The sequence below is a fragment of the Amphiura filiformis genome, chromosome 4 (genome assembly GCF_039555335.1).
Source record: "Amphiura filiformis chromosome 4, Afil_fr2py, whole genome shotgun sequence".
Lineage (NCBI taxonomy): Eukaryota > Metazoa > Echinodermata > Ophiuroidea > Amphilepidida > Amphiuridae > Amphiura > Amphiura filiformis.
In genome coordinates, this window is record NC_092631.1 from 77,804,004 (window position 1) to 77,819,443 (window position 15,440).

Genomic DNA, 15,440 nt, shown 5'->3' on the forward strand with positions numbered 1-15,440 from the left:
GAATTGCCCAAAATAGCATTTAATTTACAAGTTTCACTTTTTTTAATTGCTATATAAGGTCGTGCGCTATTAATTGGGGGGCCAAATGCGTTACATACTAAAAAATTGAACAATTTACATGTTTTTGTACTTAAACTGATCTAATTCATAAACTGTTCATCAAAACCCTATAAAGTTATATGTCACAATAAAGCTTTGAGTACCAGGAATACACACGTACAAACAATTTGTCAATATACAGGGTGTCACAAATGTCATATAGGGTGGACAAGTTAAATTTGAGTTCAAAAAGTATACTATTTTGTTCCTCTCTTATTTACTATCATAAACACCTGTTCTGTTAAAACCTGTTTAGATGTGCTAATAACATTGTAGGCTTTCAAAGAAAGCAACTTGTAATGATGAGTTATGTTGCCTAACTGAGATACAGGGTGTTCAAAAGTTGTACATAATTTTTATGATTTTTATTACATTTTCAATCAAAACTTTTTTCCTCCATGCCCCACACAAAAACCAGTGGCATATTTGAATTCCTCATCAAATGTAAACTTTTACAGCAGTGGGGTAACTCCTTCAAGTGTGAAGTTCTTTCTTTCCACAATTTGAGCTAGATAAATAAGCAACAAAATGATACCAAAACAAATTCAGTACCCCTCTCCATTCTTGAGATCTGGGACAAAACGTCCCGAATAAAAGAAATGTAACACCTCCATCTTTTCCAATACCCCAATTCATGACGCACGACCATAAGTTTGATGTCCACCAATGCAGATGAACTTTCATTGCACCATGGTTATAAAATGGTTTGACAGCTAAATGCATGCAGAGAACACATTCATCATCATCATTCAAAATCATCATCATCATCATCATCATCATCATCCATCATCATTTGTATTTTCATATCAAATACATACATTACATACATACATCAAAATCAGATAAAATTAAATTAACAAAATACATCAAAATCAGTCATTAACAACTAAATTACACCAAACAAGACATGTTATGGAGGAGAAGGCTGATAGGTCAAAAAAGCTTGTAAAAGCCTTCCTCTATAGGAATAAAAACAAAAACAAAAATATTAAAACAACGCCAGATAAAACAACTACGGAACAAGATAAAGGACGATGCTCAAAGAAATTTACAAACCATAATTTAAGCTTTTGATAAAAAAGAAAAGAAACAGAAACCAAATCACACGTAATTTGCGGAACTGTTTAACATAATTGCTTAAGGTGGTACTACACTCCCTGATAAATGTTGTTACTAATATTGCATTTTTCTCAACAAAAAAACTACACACACTGGTAACAAAAGTTATGTATAATTGTATATTATAGGGCCAAGGAATCCAATTACTTCACTGAAATTTAAGTGATTCAAGACCAGTGTTTCATTATGTAAAGAAATAAGGTACATTCTAGCGGTCCCTCTTTTACCGCTTGTCTTAGGTCACTGAAATTCCAGTGTAGTAGTTGGATTCCTTGCCCCTATAATATACATAACTTTTGTTACCAGTGTGTTATTATTTTTTTTTATAGACAAATGCAAAATAGTCACAAATTTATCAAGGGGTGCAGTACCACCTTAAGTTGATTTTCTAGAGATTAATCCGAAAATATTTTCTTCTTTTTGGTTAGATTGTAGTTGTTACAGTGTCTTGTCGTATACTTGTGGATATCATACCGTGTCCAAATTGTCTTTAAGTAATACCGTAAAACCTCGTCTACAAACATAGTGTTTTTGATGAAAGCTAAATTAATACGATACATGCGTAAATATGCCAATACAATAGATTGGTCTTACAATAATACTTGTTTATATGCTTGGATCTGTAATTTATTTGCTTAAACTCCATAATGGCGCCTGGATTAATTTAGTTTTCATCAGAAGCACTCTATATGCTTGTAGGCGAGGTTTTACGGTATTTAAATGAGGAAGGTATAGCTCATTCATGGAGTATCTATACATGAAAACACCCAATTAAAAATATACATATCAGTGACGGTTTTTGGCAAAAATGGGTACAGTATGACTCCTGTAGTGACTATTGAAAATTAACCCCATTACCCACTGTTGACTGTGATTTCCCCCCGATATTAAGTATACAATGTAGTTCAAAATACGGCAAAACAAGGGTAAAGGGTAAAAAGTGAATAATATACGGTTAGGGAAAAATGTGTAAGTTTATTCATCACACCAATATTTCTAGCCATTGTTTTGGACACATAATTTAATGTGATTTTTCCATGTAAGTCAATCGTCAATTAGCACACCTAGGTATGTTTAATTCTCTGAATCATATAGGTCGTTTTGCTAGCAGTAACTGATATTTTGTAAGCTTTGAACCAATTGTTAACTTCTTTTAGTTCTTCATTTATAAGAATGATTTGATTTTTAATGTTGGGGTGGGAGTACAGAATCGTTGTGTGTCATCAGCAAATAGGATAAAATCTAGTACATTTGATGTGTTAGTTTAACATTTACATAGAGTATAAAATGTAGAGAGCATAGTATCGACCCTTGTGGAACACCACGGCTAATTGTGGGATAGGCTTTTACGACGGGAATTCATAACAATTAGTGGGTTTTTAGCGGGTTCGCCGTCGGAAAAGTTTAGAACTGTCAAGCTTTCGTCAGGAGTAGCTCTGACTTCTTCAGGACAAAGTACCTAAGATTGAGACATGTAGACCGCCCTTGTCTACTGATGACTCTGGAAAGAGTCGTTCACTGAAGACTGTCCCTTGTCAACAGAGAACAAGCAGATCTCGCCTATCTGCTAATATAAAGGTTTTGGTGGCTCTGAATCCACGGATAATATCGTTATGTTCAGACTCACATAAATTATATGAAACAAATATTACATAGTTTTTAAACCATTCTAATAAAATTCCATGAAATCCGTAATTATGTTCCAATTTGTGCAGAAGTACATGTATATTATGATCAATAGTATCGAATGCTTTTGATAAGTATAAGATACCTATTGTAGTTTCGTTTTCTCTCAACCATTGTCAACGGCATTTTTGATTTTATCGACAAGTTGTAATATAGCCAGCCACATGAGTTTCAGACGAAACTCAAACTGTTTGTCATTAAGGATTTTATGGGTATCAATATAATCAACACATCTGCACATGTCTTTCTATTTGGAGAAGCACGGTAGATGTACACAATTTTTGCGACTAGGATTTTTAACAGTTATTATTTTGTTTAAACATGATTGGTTCGCCTCAAGTTAAATAGTTCGCCTCAAGTTAAGTAGTGACGTAGGCTCGGCGTGTTTCGCTGATTGCAATATCGAATCACGTGCTTAAAGTGTACACACACCTGTACAATGACGGTTTATCGGCACGCTTACATCACTATCGCGAAAAAGCATTCACTACCGAATTTGAAGTGAACCAAAGAATCATATTTATCTAATCACCTTCTTTTCACTCATCAATAGCATATTATGGCATACGGCAAGATGATCATGCTGATAAGTGGCTTCTTTTTCACCATTGTAGATGTTTTATTTTGGATTCAGTTTCAGTTTAGTTTCAGTTTTTGTATAGATACCTCTGTTTTCAATTACACATTCAATATACTATTATATATAATATTTCATATAAAATAAACTTATATAATTATACAGGTTGATTTACTCTTTCAGATGATCGTTGAAACCTTAAAAATAAACTTAAAAATAAGGCATGAGAATGACTTTTTTGAAAACTGCCTAAAAAAGCGCGTGAATTCGGCCTTTAAAGGACCAAAACAGGCTGAAAAATTGAAAATGCGTAAATTTGGACAACAAAATTGCCTGAATTTAGGCAAAAGCCTGAAAATTCTCATGCCTGAAAAATAGGCATGTCACATTAAAACATTCCGTATCTTCATCGCAACATACACGGTGGGACTTCTTCGTATCCGTCAATATCCCACGGCAAAGTCACCGATACACAGTTATCCAATGACGTCACATCATGCCACCAAAATGGCGGCATATACAATAATTCACCAGGCTTCAAAATACACGTGTAAGGTTGAGCTTCCTTAAGCTTTGAAAACAATGCTGCATAGCTGCTTTCGTTAATGCGTCTCAAATTTATACGGCTTGTATGAGCTCGATCTGAGTACGTAGGGTGCGGATACAGAAATGCTGTGTCTTCGTGAGAAAATAGTACAAGTTCTTTCCGACCGGAGATTTGTGCTAAAAGTCCATGGTTACGATCATAATGTAATGGAGTGATATTGCCTCGAGTACCAATCCATAGTTGCATAGTTTTGCAATTAAAGATCCGAGAGTGCATTTCTTGAAACATTGTTTGCCTCATGTGGATATCATCGTTTTCCGCTACTTCACCATCCGAATCTGTATGCTTCTGGACTTCTACCTCTTCTGCAAGCTTCTTCTTGACATCATGATCCTCCTGTACGCCATCACTTACATGTACATCATCATCATCACTCAAACTTATTGGAGAAAGAAAGTCTTCCCAAACAGCCCTCGTTTCATCCGTTTTCTTGTCGATGTTCATGTTCATATCTGTCTCTTTCTCGATAAACATATCAGTATTCTGCCCGTCACATTGAGGAATCTTGTCCTCATTTTGATCATGACGCCCATTGCTGTCCTTCACTTTAGATACCAACAGAGTAAGCAATTCATCAACTTGCCTCTGTTGATCAACATCACAAAAGAGGACATCAGGCATGGAGAAAGTTCTGAGATAGTACCTTGTGTGATCGTCATCTGCGGTATCAACCGCAGTCTCCAGATCATCTGGGAAGACATGAGATGCGAATTCCTGTGCAGACATGGTCACAAGCTGAGTTACATCAGGATGGTTGATGAAATGCTTGTTATCCTTGGAAACAAACACCTGAAGTCTGTCTTCATAATTCAACTTGAGAACATTGGTTAGATATTGCGGAGTCCATTTTGTAATCGGACTCCAGGTTGATACGATGTCAGGGATAATAACAGGTCTCTGGTTCCTGTACTCTCTCATAAAAGTTGTGTAATCTAATTGGTATATTCGAGGTATTGGAAGTGCTTTCTTCCTATAATTCAAAGCCATGATGAACGTCAATAACAAAACAGAACGCTAATCTCAATTAATAGTTGCTTGTTGAAGATGATAGTAATACTATACCTTAGCTATTTGAAGAAATTCAGAAATTTTCAGTTCAACGATGATTAAAATGCACCATTCGAACTTTGCAGCATATTGCACAATATTTTGGCAAGATAAATCGTGTATTGCTCTAAAGTTCAGCTCAAACACGATAGCTACGCGATGCAGGCCCTGTAGGCCCCTACGTGATGTAATCCTGCATAAAACGCCACGTTTTCATGGCGATGAAAAACGCTTTTGATGATGAAACAACCCAAAACATTGTAGATTGTTAATCAACTGATTTTCCAAAAGTACAGAACTCAAGAAATTCACGGAGTGATGCTTGGTGATGTTTAACGACGAGTGATTTCCAGCGATGATCGTGCCAAATCTGTCTGCTTCTGTGAAGAGAAAAAGTTAACAAAGTTTTTTACTAAATTCATAAGCAAAACATTCAATAATCATCATGGCGATGGGGTGATACTACTTGTTTGGGATCGACTCGTTATTCTGAAGGACCACTATTCCGAAGGGTCATTTCTCCGAATATAAATTTTATAACAAGGATCGTTATTCCGAAAGGTCAATACTCCGACGCCGAAGGGTCATTACTCTGAGAAGGTGTATGACCCTTCGGAATAACGAACCTTGTTGTAACTTCGGAGTAATGACGCTTCGAAGTAATGAAACTTCGGAGTAACGACCCTTCCAAATAACGAACCTTCGGAAATGGGTCCTTCGGAATAACAAAGCGTAACCACTTGTTTATCTTACTAGAGACATTTTGCAGTGACATAATCTCCCAACACCCACTTCGAAATTCAGAAACACACAATTCTTCTCTCAATATAAAAAGGAGCAAGACAGTTTTAATAGAATAATGGATTTTTGTGGTTACACATCTCCTCATTATTCTAAACTAAATTACATACCGTATTTCGTCAAATAAACGCCCCCGGGGGCGTTACATTTTCCCAATGGGGGCGTTTATTCAAGGTCAATTTTAGAACAATAATTCCCGTTAAAATCATTAGGTAAACTTAAAACTCACGCTAAATTGACGAACTATGAACTCGAAACACGGACTTCTGGTTCACTTCCGGGTTTCCAATCCAGATTTTCGCCAATTATTGACGCTATTATCGACCATGTGGGCAACTTGGTAAGCTTACTACACAAGATAGCATGGAAATATCGGCATTTTTTAAACATCTTGGTTGAAAAAAGTGGTGGGGGCGCTTATTTGAGAGGGGGCGACTATTTGACGAAATACGGTAATTGCCGTCTTCAGTAGATATCAATTAATGAAATCATATAATTATTGTCTTCAGTAGACAGCAATATTAAATGACATTTAATTACTTTAATCATTAGATAGTAATAATGAATAACATTTAATTACTGTTAGTAGATATTAAAGGAGGATTTCGTGATCCTAGCATCCTCTATTTATGTCATTTTTCATTAGATATCCACAAAAAAACCTATTTCCAAAATTTCAGTTGATTCCGATTTTGCGTTAGCGAGTTATGCATAATTATGTGTATTACACTGCTCCATAGATAATGCGTTGTAATTTCGTTCTGGTGCACCAGAACGAAATTCAAATTTCACGATATCTTTGCTAAACGAATTAATCTGCAAGAAATATTTTGTACATAAACATTATGTAGCCAGAGGTTTCCAGTGATATAAAAATCTCAATTTTTTTTGAGAAAAGTGGGGGATGAGGCTGTGGATCACGAAATGCCCTTTAATAATAAATTACATAATTACAGTCTAGGAGGAAAAGCCGTACGTTTTGATCATTTGAAAATGTTCACCATTCTTATTGAATTTTTCTCCCCTCTCCCTAATTTTACCACGGCTTGTATTATTGCACAGCTCATATAAATCTGCAATGGATATAGACTCAAAATGGATACAAACTAGTGATTCCGCATTGACTACATGTAGTACAGGGATCTATATGATGATTTTTATATTGGGTGGTATCATCTAGAAAGGATAATTAATTCAAATTGAGAAAATATTCTAGTATGACTTATTGTACTACGCATTGACCAGGGTAAAAATAAAACAAAACCAATTTTACTAGTTTTGACGAGCATGCTTATGCAATACCGTATTCACTCGATAGTTAGCACATGTGCTTACTATCGAGGGCTTTTGAAAAAAAGAGCAAAAACGAAAAAATATGAACAGCGCCATCCACAAAAGTGACAAAAGTGTAAAGGGTTTTGAGCAAATCATCGATACACATAGCTATATACGAACAATTAAACCTACGAATTTGTGTGTTAACTACATTAGCTCAGTTGGTAAAGCGACAGACTTTGAATCATCTTAAGAAGAGCGAACTGAGCAGGAGTTCGAGGCTCGTTATAAACTTTTCCGTTGCTTTATTTTTATTTTGGGGTTTGAGCTTTTCTTGATAAATTTAATCTTTGTTTTTCATTTTGTTTCTTTATGTTTTTTATTTGCTTTATTTTGTTTTGTTTTTTCTTTTCTTTTCTTTTTCTCCTTTCTTTCTTTTTTGTTCTATTCATACTGGGGTCATGGGTTATTTATTCAAAACATACCTATATACGAACAATTCAACCTGCAAATATATGTCTGAACCCCATTAGCTCAGTTTGGAAAACGCCAGACTTCGAGACTCGATGAAGTTCAAATCTGTTCAGTATTTCACTATTTAGATTTTTTTTCTCTGCCATGTTTGTTTTACAGGTCTTTTTTTAACTACGAATATAGGCCTACATTTGACAATTCTTGAAGGTTTTTTTGTGGGCTTTTTATTTATTTATTTATTTATTTTTACCAAAGGAACAATTAGAGATCAGTTGGATTAAAGTGGAGTGGTTACATAACTCCTTGGTAACTGGATCACGCACCTTTTTGAAGGCAAATAAATATGCTCATTTCGTTCTAATAGACAAAGTGATAATCGGATTACACGTAACACTTCGCTGGCGAATAATTGGATCAACTTTAAAATTTCACCCCTACATCCAATTTCATGCATTTCTGCACCCATGCATGCTACACCTCAATGGCAGACATAGCTGCTGGCATAGGCGTAGATCCCGGGGGGGATGGGGGGGATTTATCCCCCCCCAATATTTTGCCAGGGGGGATGGTCCATACAATCATCCCCCCCAATGTTGACGCCTGATAATGGGTTTCTGACCAAATTAACCTCATATTTGCACATTTTAGCCCCAAAAGTGCAAATTTTCGCAAGCGCTTTCACAAGATTTAATCTACTTTTACACCACATTTCATCAGTTTAGCTTCAAAATAGCAAAAATTTTCGCGCGCTTCGCGCGCATTTATATCATAAACTTATTTTGTCGCCAAAGGGTGCTGCATTGACTAGACTTCAAGATTTTTTTTCAAAATTCATCCCCCCCAATGTCAGTAAGAAATCTACGCCACTGCCTGCTGGGACACAATAGAACAATAAATGGCGTTGAATGCCATAGACTTTGTGTTGCGATCATATCGATCGTGGTGCAGAACTCAAAAGCCTGATCCAGCTGACAGTGATAATCGGGTTACACGTAACATTTCCCTTGCGAATTGCTACGCATAGTCGTGCTAAAAGTTGGTCGATACATGTTGAACTCAGCACAATTCAGAAATACGCGTTTTTGCTTTGAAAATTCTCGGTCAAATAAAAACTTTTTTTTCAGTAATGTTGAATAAAAATGTTGAATAAAAACATAGTTGTTGGATAAACATTTGAAAAAATCCCGGTGTTAAAATTAGGCACGAAATTGTTTCCTGTTTGATTTTGATAGGACTCAGCTTCACCTAGACTGCGGAACTTAGTCCTCAATGATAGTCAGTCATTTATCTTTTGGTCGTATGACTATCATGATACATCTCCGAGGAGCAATTTCAGACAATTGCTTGGGATTACTGGGGCAGAGGTTAATTGAATCCTTTCATGACCACTGATGCATAGTCAAGTCTGACAAGGACACTCGCACGAATTGAAAGACCATGTCACTCTCGACAAAAGAATGCATGCATGTCAAAGGTCATACGACACCAATTGGTGTTTGTTATGCTCATCGAAATATGTACAGTAGGTCCCTTCATTGTAATGTCCTTCCATACTTCTCCAACCCACTTGGTGATCAGAATTTGTCTTTGGCTTGCTGTTATGTCATTGTTGGCGTATTTTTGGCCATTTAATCAGGGACTGGAAACAGATTATTGTCAAGCTATTGTTATCAGATTATCTTTTCGACCTTCGATTGTATGCGAGTTGCGCCGAGTGCGCTATGTTTGAATTTTATTATTTACTCATGTTGCCCTACTATTATAAAAAAAACATCAAAATATTCCAATATCTTTTTTAAGTTATGTAAAATTGTGTAAAATGTCTATCCTTTGTCGAACACAATTTCTGTGTAGCATGGAAAATTATTTACATAGGATTTTGAAGACAAAATGTGATAATTTTGTGGAGATACAGAATGCTAGAACAAACAAAATTATATTTTTTCTGGAATGTGTACACCGTACGCTTGGTATTCCTACTGATTTCGATACTGAAATAATTCTTAAGATGATGTTCTTTGAAGATTTATGTTGGCATTTCTAGAGTCTGTCATTATAGGCAAACATGTAGGCTCATTTCATGAATGTACAAGACAAGCCACGCGCTGTGTTGTAACTGTGCTTGATTCGCACCAGGGTCGATTGATCAACGTATTATTCATGCTTGCTCAACTGAGGATAATTTGTAAACCAGCAACTCGCATGGTACAATGGGTGGAAGCCGTTTACAGTCCCTCCATATAGAGGCCTTGCATGTGACGTATCATCCCGTAAATATGGCGGACTACTCAAATGCATTCAATAAAAGCATGATTGCAATCTACCGTGATAGTTCGTCTCACACACATAACCCTGCACTACGATCAAATAGGTTGATGACAACATTTGATTGAATGGACTGCACTCCGCTATAACTACGGTGAAGGACACCGGTTCAAATCCTTTGTCCGGAGCCAATCGATAATTTCATGCAGGGCCTCTATACAAGGTCCCTGATTCCATAAAGCACACAATGTAACAGGCACAATTGAATCGGAGCGGGATTTTACATGTTACACATTGAGCGTGTTTATAGTGAGACAATCTTTCCGTTATTTAGCTAAACTACCGCGCAGTCTAGATTTGCAATGGTTTGTAAAACATAAACAAATATAGACTGCGTGGCAGTCCAGCTAAATACCGCATAATCTGGCTCCCTATAAACACGCTCTTTGTTTTTTTATTTTTCGTATTGCACAAAATCATAAAAGTATAATGGATAACGTTAAGATTATAAAATGCAAAAGATTTCTTTGTGGTTAAAAAGCATGTCCATATCATGTTTAAGTCGCAGTTATTGTGTCCTTCTTGATGTAAAACGAAGTCAGTATTTTGAAATAGACTGCGGAACTCAGTCTTCAATGATAGTCATTTGATAGAAGGGAACCATCATCAGAGCCTTTGAAAAATATGGAATTTCTGTAGCGTGTAATGGCAAAGAGGACCATGACCACCTCGTTTTAACATTGAGGGCATACACAACTACATTGTTGAATAAACAGCCCATGACCCCAGTATGAATAGAAAAAAAAGAAAGAAGAAAAAGAAAAGAAAAAAAAAACAAAACAAAATAAAGCAAATAAGAAACAATAAAGAAACAAAATGAAAAACAAAGCAAAAAAAGATTAAATTTATCAAGAAAAGCTCAAACCCCAAAATAAAAATTAATCACCGGAAAAGTTTATAACGAGCCTGCAACTCCTGCTCAGTTCGCTCTTCTTAAGATGATTCAAATTCTGTCGCTTTACCAACTGAGCTAATGTAGTTAACACACACATTTGTAGGTTTAATTGTTCGTATATAGCTATGTGTAGCGATGATTTGCTCAAAACCCTTTACACTTTTGTCACTTTTGTGGATGGCGCTGTTCATTTTTTCCGTTTTTGCACGTTTTCAAAAGCCCTCGATAGTGAGTGAATACGGTATGAGCTTTTGTGATACATCATTATTCATTACATGTAGGTTGCATGCAGATGCCGGAAGCGATGCACAGGCACTCGCGTACTTGTATTGAAAATCCTGAACGGTGAATGAATTGAACATACTGCAATAACTGCATAGTGCACGATATAAAAATAACACAGATTTATTCCACTGGTGCGTCATTTTAGTTTCTACGGACTTCCACAGAAAAAACGTAAGGTGTAGAACATACCTGCAAGTCGCTTTAAATAGCATTTATTTATCAAGCTACGGATCAAAACGGAGTTCATCGTTCCGCACGTCCCAGGTCAGCATGTAAACAAATTTGACCTGCAAAGCGTTTGGTAATCCATGTATTCCAGCCGTTCAAGGTACCTATGAATAATTAAGCAGGTGACGTATTTACCAACTCTAAGGACGTAGTGTTTCGTCTGTTTCGACGAATACAACTCTTTGAATGTCAATTCTAATGAATATTACTACTACTATCAATCAATCGTTGTTAATTATTAAACAAAAGAATTATTATTATTATTATTATTATTATTATTATTATTTTTACATTATTTAAAAAAAAAAAGTTGGTATTTATACAGCGCCTTTCACATGTGAACATGTACCAAAGCGCTTTACATTTATTCCGCCGTTATTAGAATATGTCAGCTGCCATACAATGCCCAAGGCATGCTCATACCTTTGGGCGGCGCTCAATGGACAGTATTCATAACAGCTCCCCATTTCACACCTGGGTGGAGAGGAGTAATCGAGATAAAGTGCCTTACTCAAGGGCACAACACGATGGCGTCGCCGGGGCTCGAACCCGTAACCTTCAGATTATGAGTCCTAGCCCGTTCCGCTCGGCCACCGTGCTCCCGGTGTAAATAATTTACATTATTATTATTATTGTTAGTGTAATTGTTGTTGTTATTATTATTATCATTGTTATTATTATTATTATTTACATGATATTAATGATTGCTATGATGATGATGTGGATGATAATGATTCTGATGATGGGTTGGATGATTCTGATGGTCATGATGACTCTGATGATGCGAATGATGACTTGTGTGATATAGGGATGCTGATAGATGATGATGATCATGATGCTGATGATAATGTTGATGATGCTGATGATGATGTTGCTGCTGCTGATGATGATGCCGATGCTGCTCTTGATGATGCTGCTGCTGTTGATGATGATGCTGACGTTGCTGATGATGATGCTGCTGATTATGCTGCTGCTGATGCTGATGCTGATGATGCTGCTGACAATGCTGATGCTGATGATGCTGCTGCTGATGATGTTGATGCTGCTGCTGATAATGATGCTGATACTGATGATGCTGCTGCTGATGCTGCTGCTGACGATGCAGATGCTGATGCTGCTGCTGATGATGCTGATGATGTTGATGATGATGATGATGATGATGATGGGACTGATGATGATGCTGATGATGATGATGCTGCTGACGGTGCTGATGATGATGCTGATGATGATACTGCTGCTGCTGACGATGCAGATGCTGATGATGCTGATGTTGATGATGATGTTGATGATGATGCTGCTAGCTGCTGATGATGCTGATGATGCTACTGGCGATGCTGATGTTGCTGCTGATGATGATGCGGCTGCTGCTGCTGCTGATGATGCTGATGATGCTGCTGCTGACGATGCAGATGTTGATGATGCTGCTGCAGATGATGCTGCTGATGTTGATGACGATGTTGATGATGCAACTGATGATGGTGCTGCTGACGATGCTGATGATGATGTTGATTATGCTGATGCTGCTGATGATGCTGCTGCTGACGATGCGGATACTGCTGCTGATGATGATACTAATGATGTTGATGATGATGCTGCTGATGACATTGCTGCTGATGATGTTGATGCTGCTGACGATGCTGATGTTGATGCTGCTACTGATGATGCTGCTGCTGATGATGCTGATGATGATGAAGCTGCTGCTGATAATGATGCTGCTGATGATGATGCTGATGCTGATGATGATGCTTCAGACGATGCAGATGTTGATGATGCTGCTGCAGATGATGCTGCTGATGTTGATGACGATGTTGATGATGCAACTGATGATGGTGCTGCTGATGCTGCTGACGATACTGATGATGATGCTGATGATGCTGCTGCTGACCATGCGGATACTGCTGCTGATGATGATACTGATGATGTTCATGATGTTGATGATGATATTGATGATGCTGCTGATGACGCTGTTGATGATGATGTTGATGCTGCTGACGATGCTGATGTTGATGCTGCTGCTACTGATGATGCTGCTGCTGCTGATGCTACTGATGAAGCTGCTGCTGCTGATGATGCTGCTGCTGATGATGCTGCTGACAATGCTGATGCTGATGATGTTGATGCTGCTGCTGATAATGATGCTGATACTGATGATTCTGCTGATGATGATGCTGCTGACGATGCAGATGCTGATGATGATACTGATGATGTTGATGATGATGCTGATGCTGACGATGCCGATGATACTGCTGATGATGCTGCTACTGATGATGTTGCTGCTGACGATGTAGATGCTGCTGATGATTCTGCTGCTGCTGACAATGCGGATGCTGATGCTGATGATGATGATACCGATGATGTTGATGATGATGTTGATGATGCTGCTGATGATGACTGATGATGATGATGATGATGATGATGATGATGATGCCTCGGATGATGACTTGCATGATGATGCTGCATGATGACCGGAGCATGATGATGACATGCATGATCAGCAGCAGTATCATCACCATCAGCAGCAGCAGCAGCATCAGCATCATGATCAGCAGCATCATCAGCATCAGTATCATCAGTAGCAGTATTAGCATCATCAGCAGCAGCATCAGCATCATAATCAGCATCATCATCAGCAGCAGCAAAATCAGCAGCATCATCATCATCAGCAACGTCAGCATCATCATCATCAACAGCAGCAGCATCATCAACAGCAGCAGCAACATCTTCAGCAGCAGCAGCAACATCATCAGCAGCATCATCAACATTATCATCAGCATCATCATCATCTATCAGCATCAGCATCCCTATATCACACAAGTCATCATTCGCATCATCAGAGTCATCATGACCATCAGAATCATCCAACCCATCATCAGAATTATTATCATCCACATCATCATCATAGCAATCATTAATATCATGTAACTACTAACTAATAATAATAACAATAATAATAATAACAACAACATTAACAATAATAATAATAATGTAAATAATAATAATAATAATAATAATAATAATAATAATAATAATAATAATAATAATAATAATGATTCTTTTGTTTAATAATTACCAACGATTGAATGATAGTAGGCCTAGTAGTAATATTCATTAGAATTGACATTCAAACAGTTGTATTTGTCCCCGTATTCGTCGAAACAGACGAAACACTACGTCCTTAGAGTTGGTAAATACGTCACCTGCTTAATTATTCATAGGTACCTTGAACGGCTGGAATACATGGATTACCAAAGAAAGCGTTTGACCTTTAAAATGTGTTTGATTGCCAGTTCGATTTCGCTACGTATACCCATGAGCAGTGAATGAAAATCACCATTGTTTTTTGTGAAGAAATGTTTCATTCGTTGAATATGGACTGTTACATTCAACATCAACGAGGAAGAGATTGTTTGTTTGTTTGTTTAAACGGTTGTTGAATGGACAAAGAACCGCGAATATGCCTATCGTATGGAATTGGAGAGGTGAATTCCCGGGTGAATTGCATTTTAATGTTTAAAAACATTAAAGGCCCATGCATTGAGTGATTCAAGTGAAAGAGTAAAATAACACTTTGTATAATTATTGCTTAAAAGAAAAGGACAAGTCATTAAAATTTCATTTTTTAAAAGGGCATTTCGTGATCTACAGCATCATCCCCCCACTTTTCTCAAAAAAGTTGAGATTTTTATATCACTGGAAACCTCTGGCTACTGTTTATGTACAAAAAATTTCTTGCAGATTAATTCGTTTGGCAAAGATATGGAGCAGTGTAATACACATAAGGGAACGTTCATATACTGCGCCAAGAAAGTATCCTTACACTTGGAAAAATAATCACAATTTCAAAACTGAACTATATTGGGGTAAATTTGTTTTTTTAATAGATGCACTATCTAATCCGGCACATTTTGACACCCCATTGAATCCAATGTGACTTCAAGAAGCAAAGTTACAAGCATTTGATTAGCCGAAGGTCCAGTTTTAAAAGTGACACTCTGGCCTATTCAAAACTCCACGGACTAGAC

At 37.1% G+C, this 15,440-nt stretch overlaps 1 protein-coding gene across 1 annotated transcript; it reads right to left on the reverse strand.

Annotated features, from left to right (window-relative positions):
- Positions 1-1,551: 1,551 nt before the first annotated feature.
- LOC140151451 (uncharacterized) lies at positions 1,552-11,473 on the reverse strand. Its single transcript, XM_072173798.1, has 2 exons — positions 11,380-11,473; positions 1,552-5,515 (listed from the first exon to the last, which is right to left on the reverse strand). Exon 2 carries the CDS (start codon positions 5,073-5,075, stop codon positions 3,888-3,890), a length of 1,188 nt encoding a protein of 395 aa, XP_072029899.1. The 5' UTR covers positions 5,076-5,515; positions 11,380-11,473; the 3' UTR covers positions 1,552-3,887.
- Positions 11,474-15,440: the final 3,967 nt, after the last annotated feature.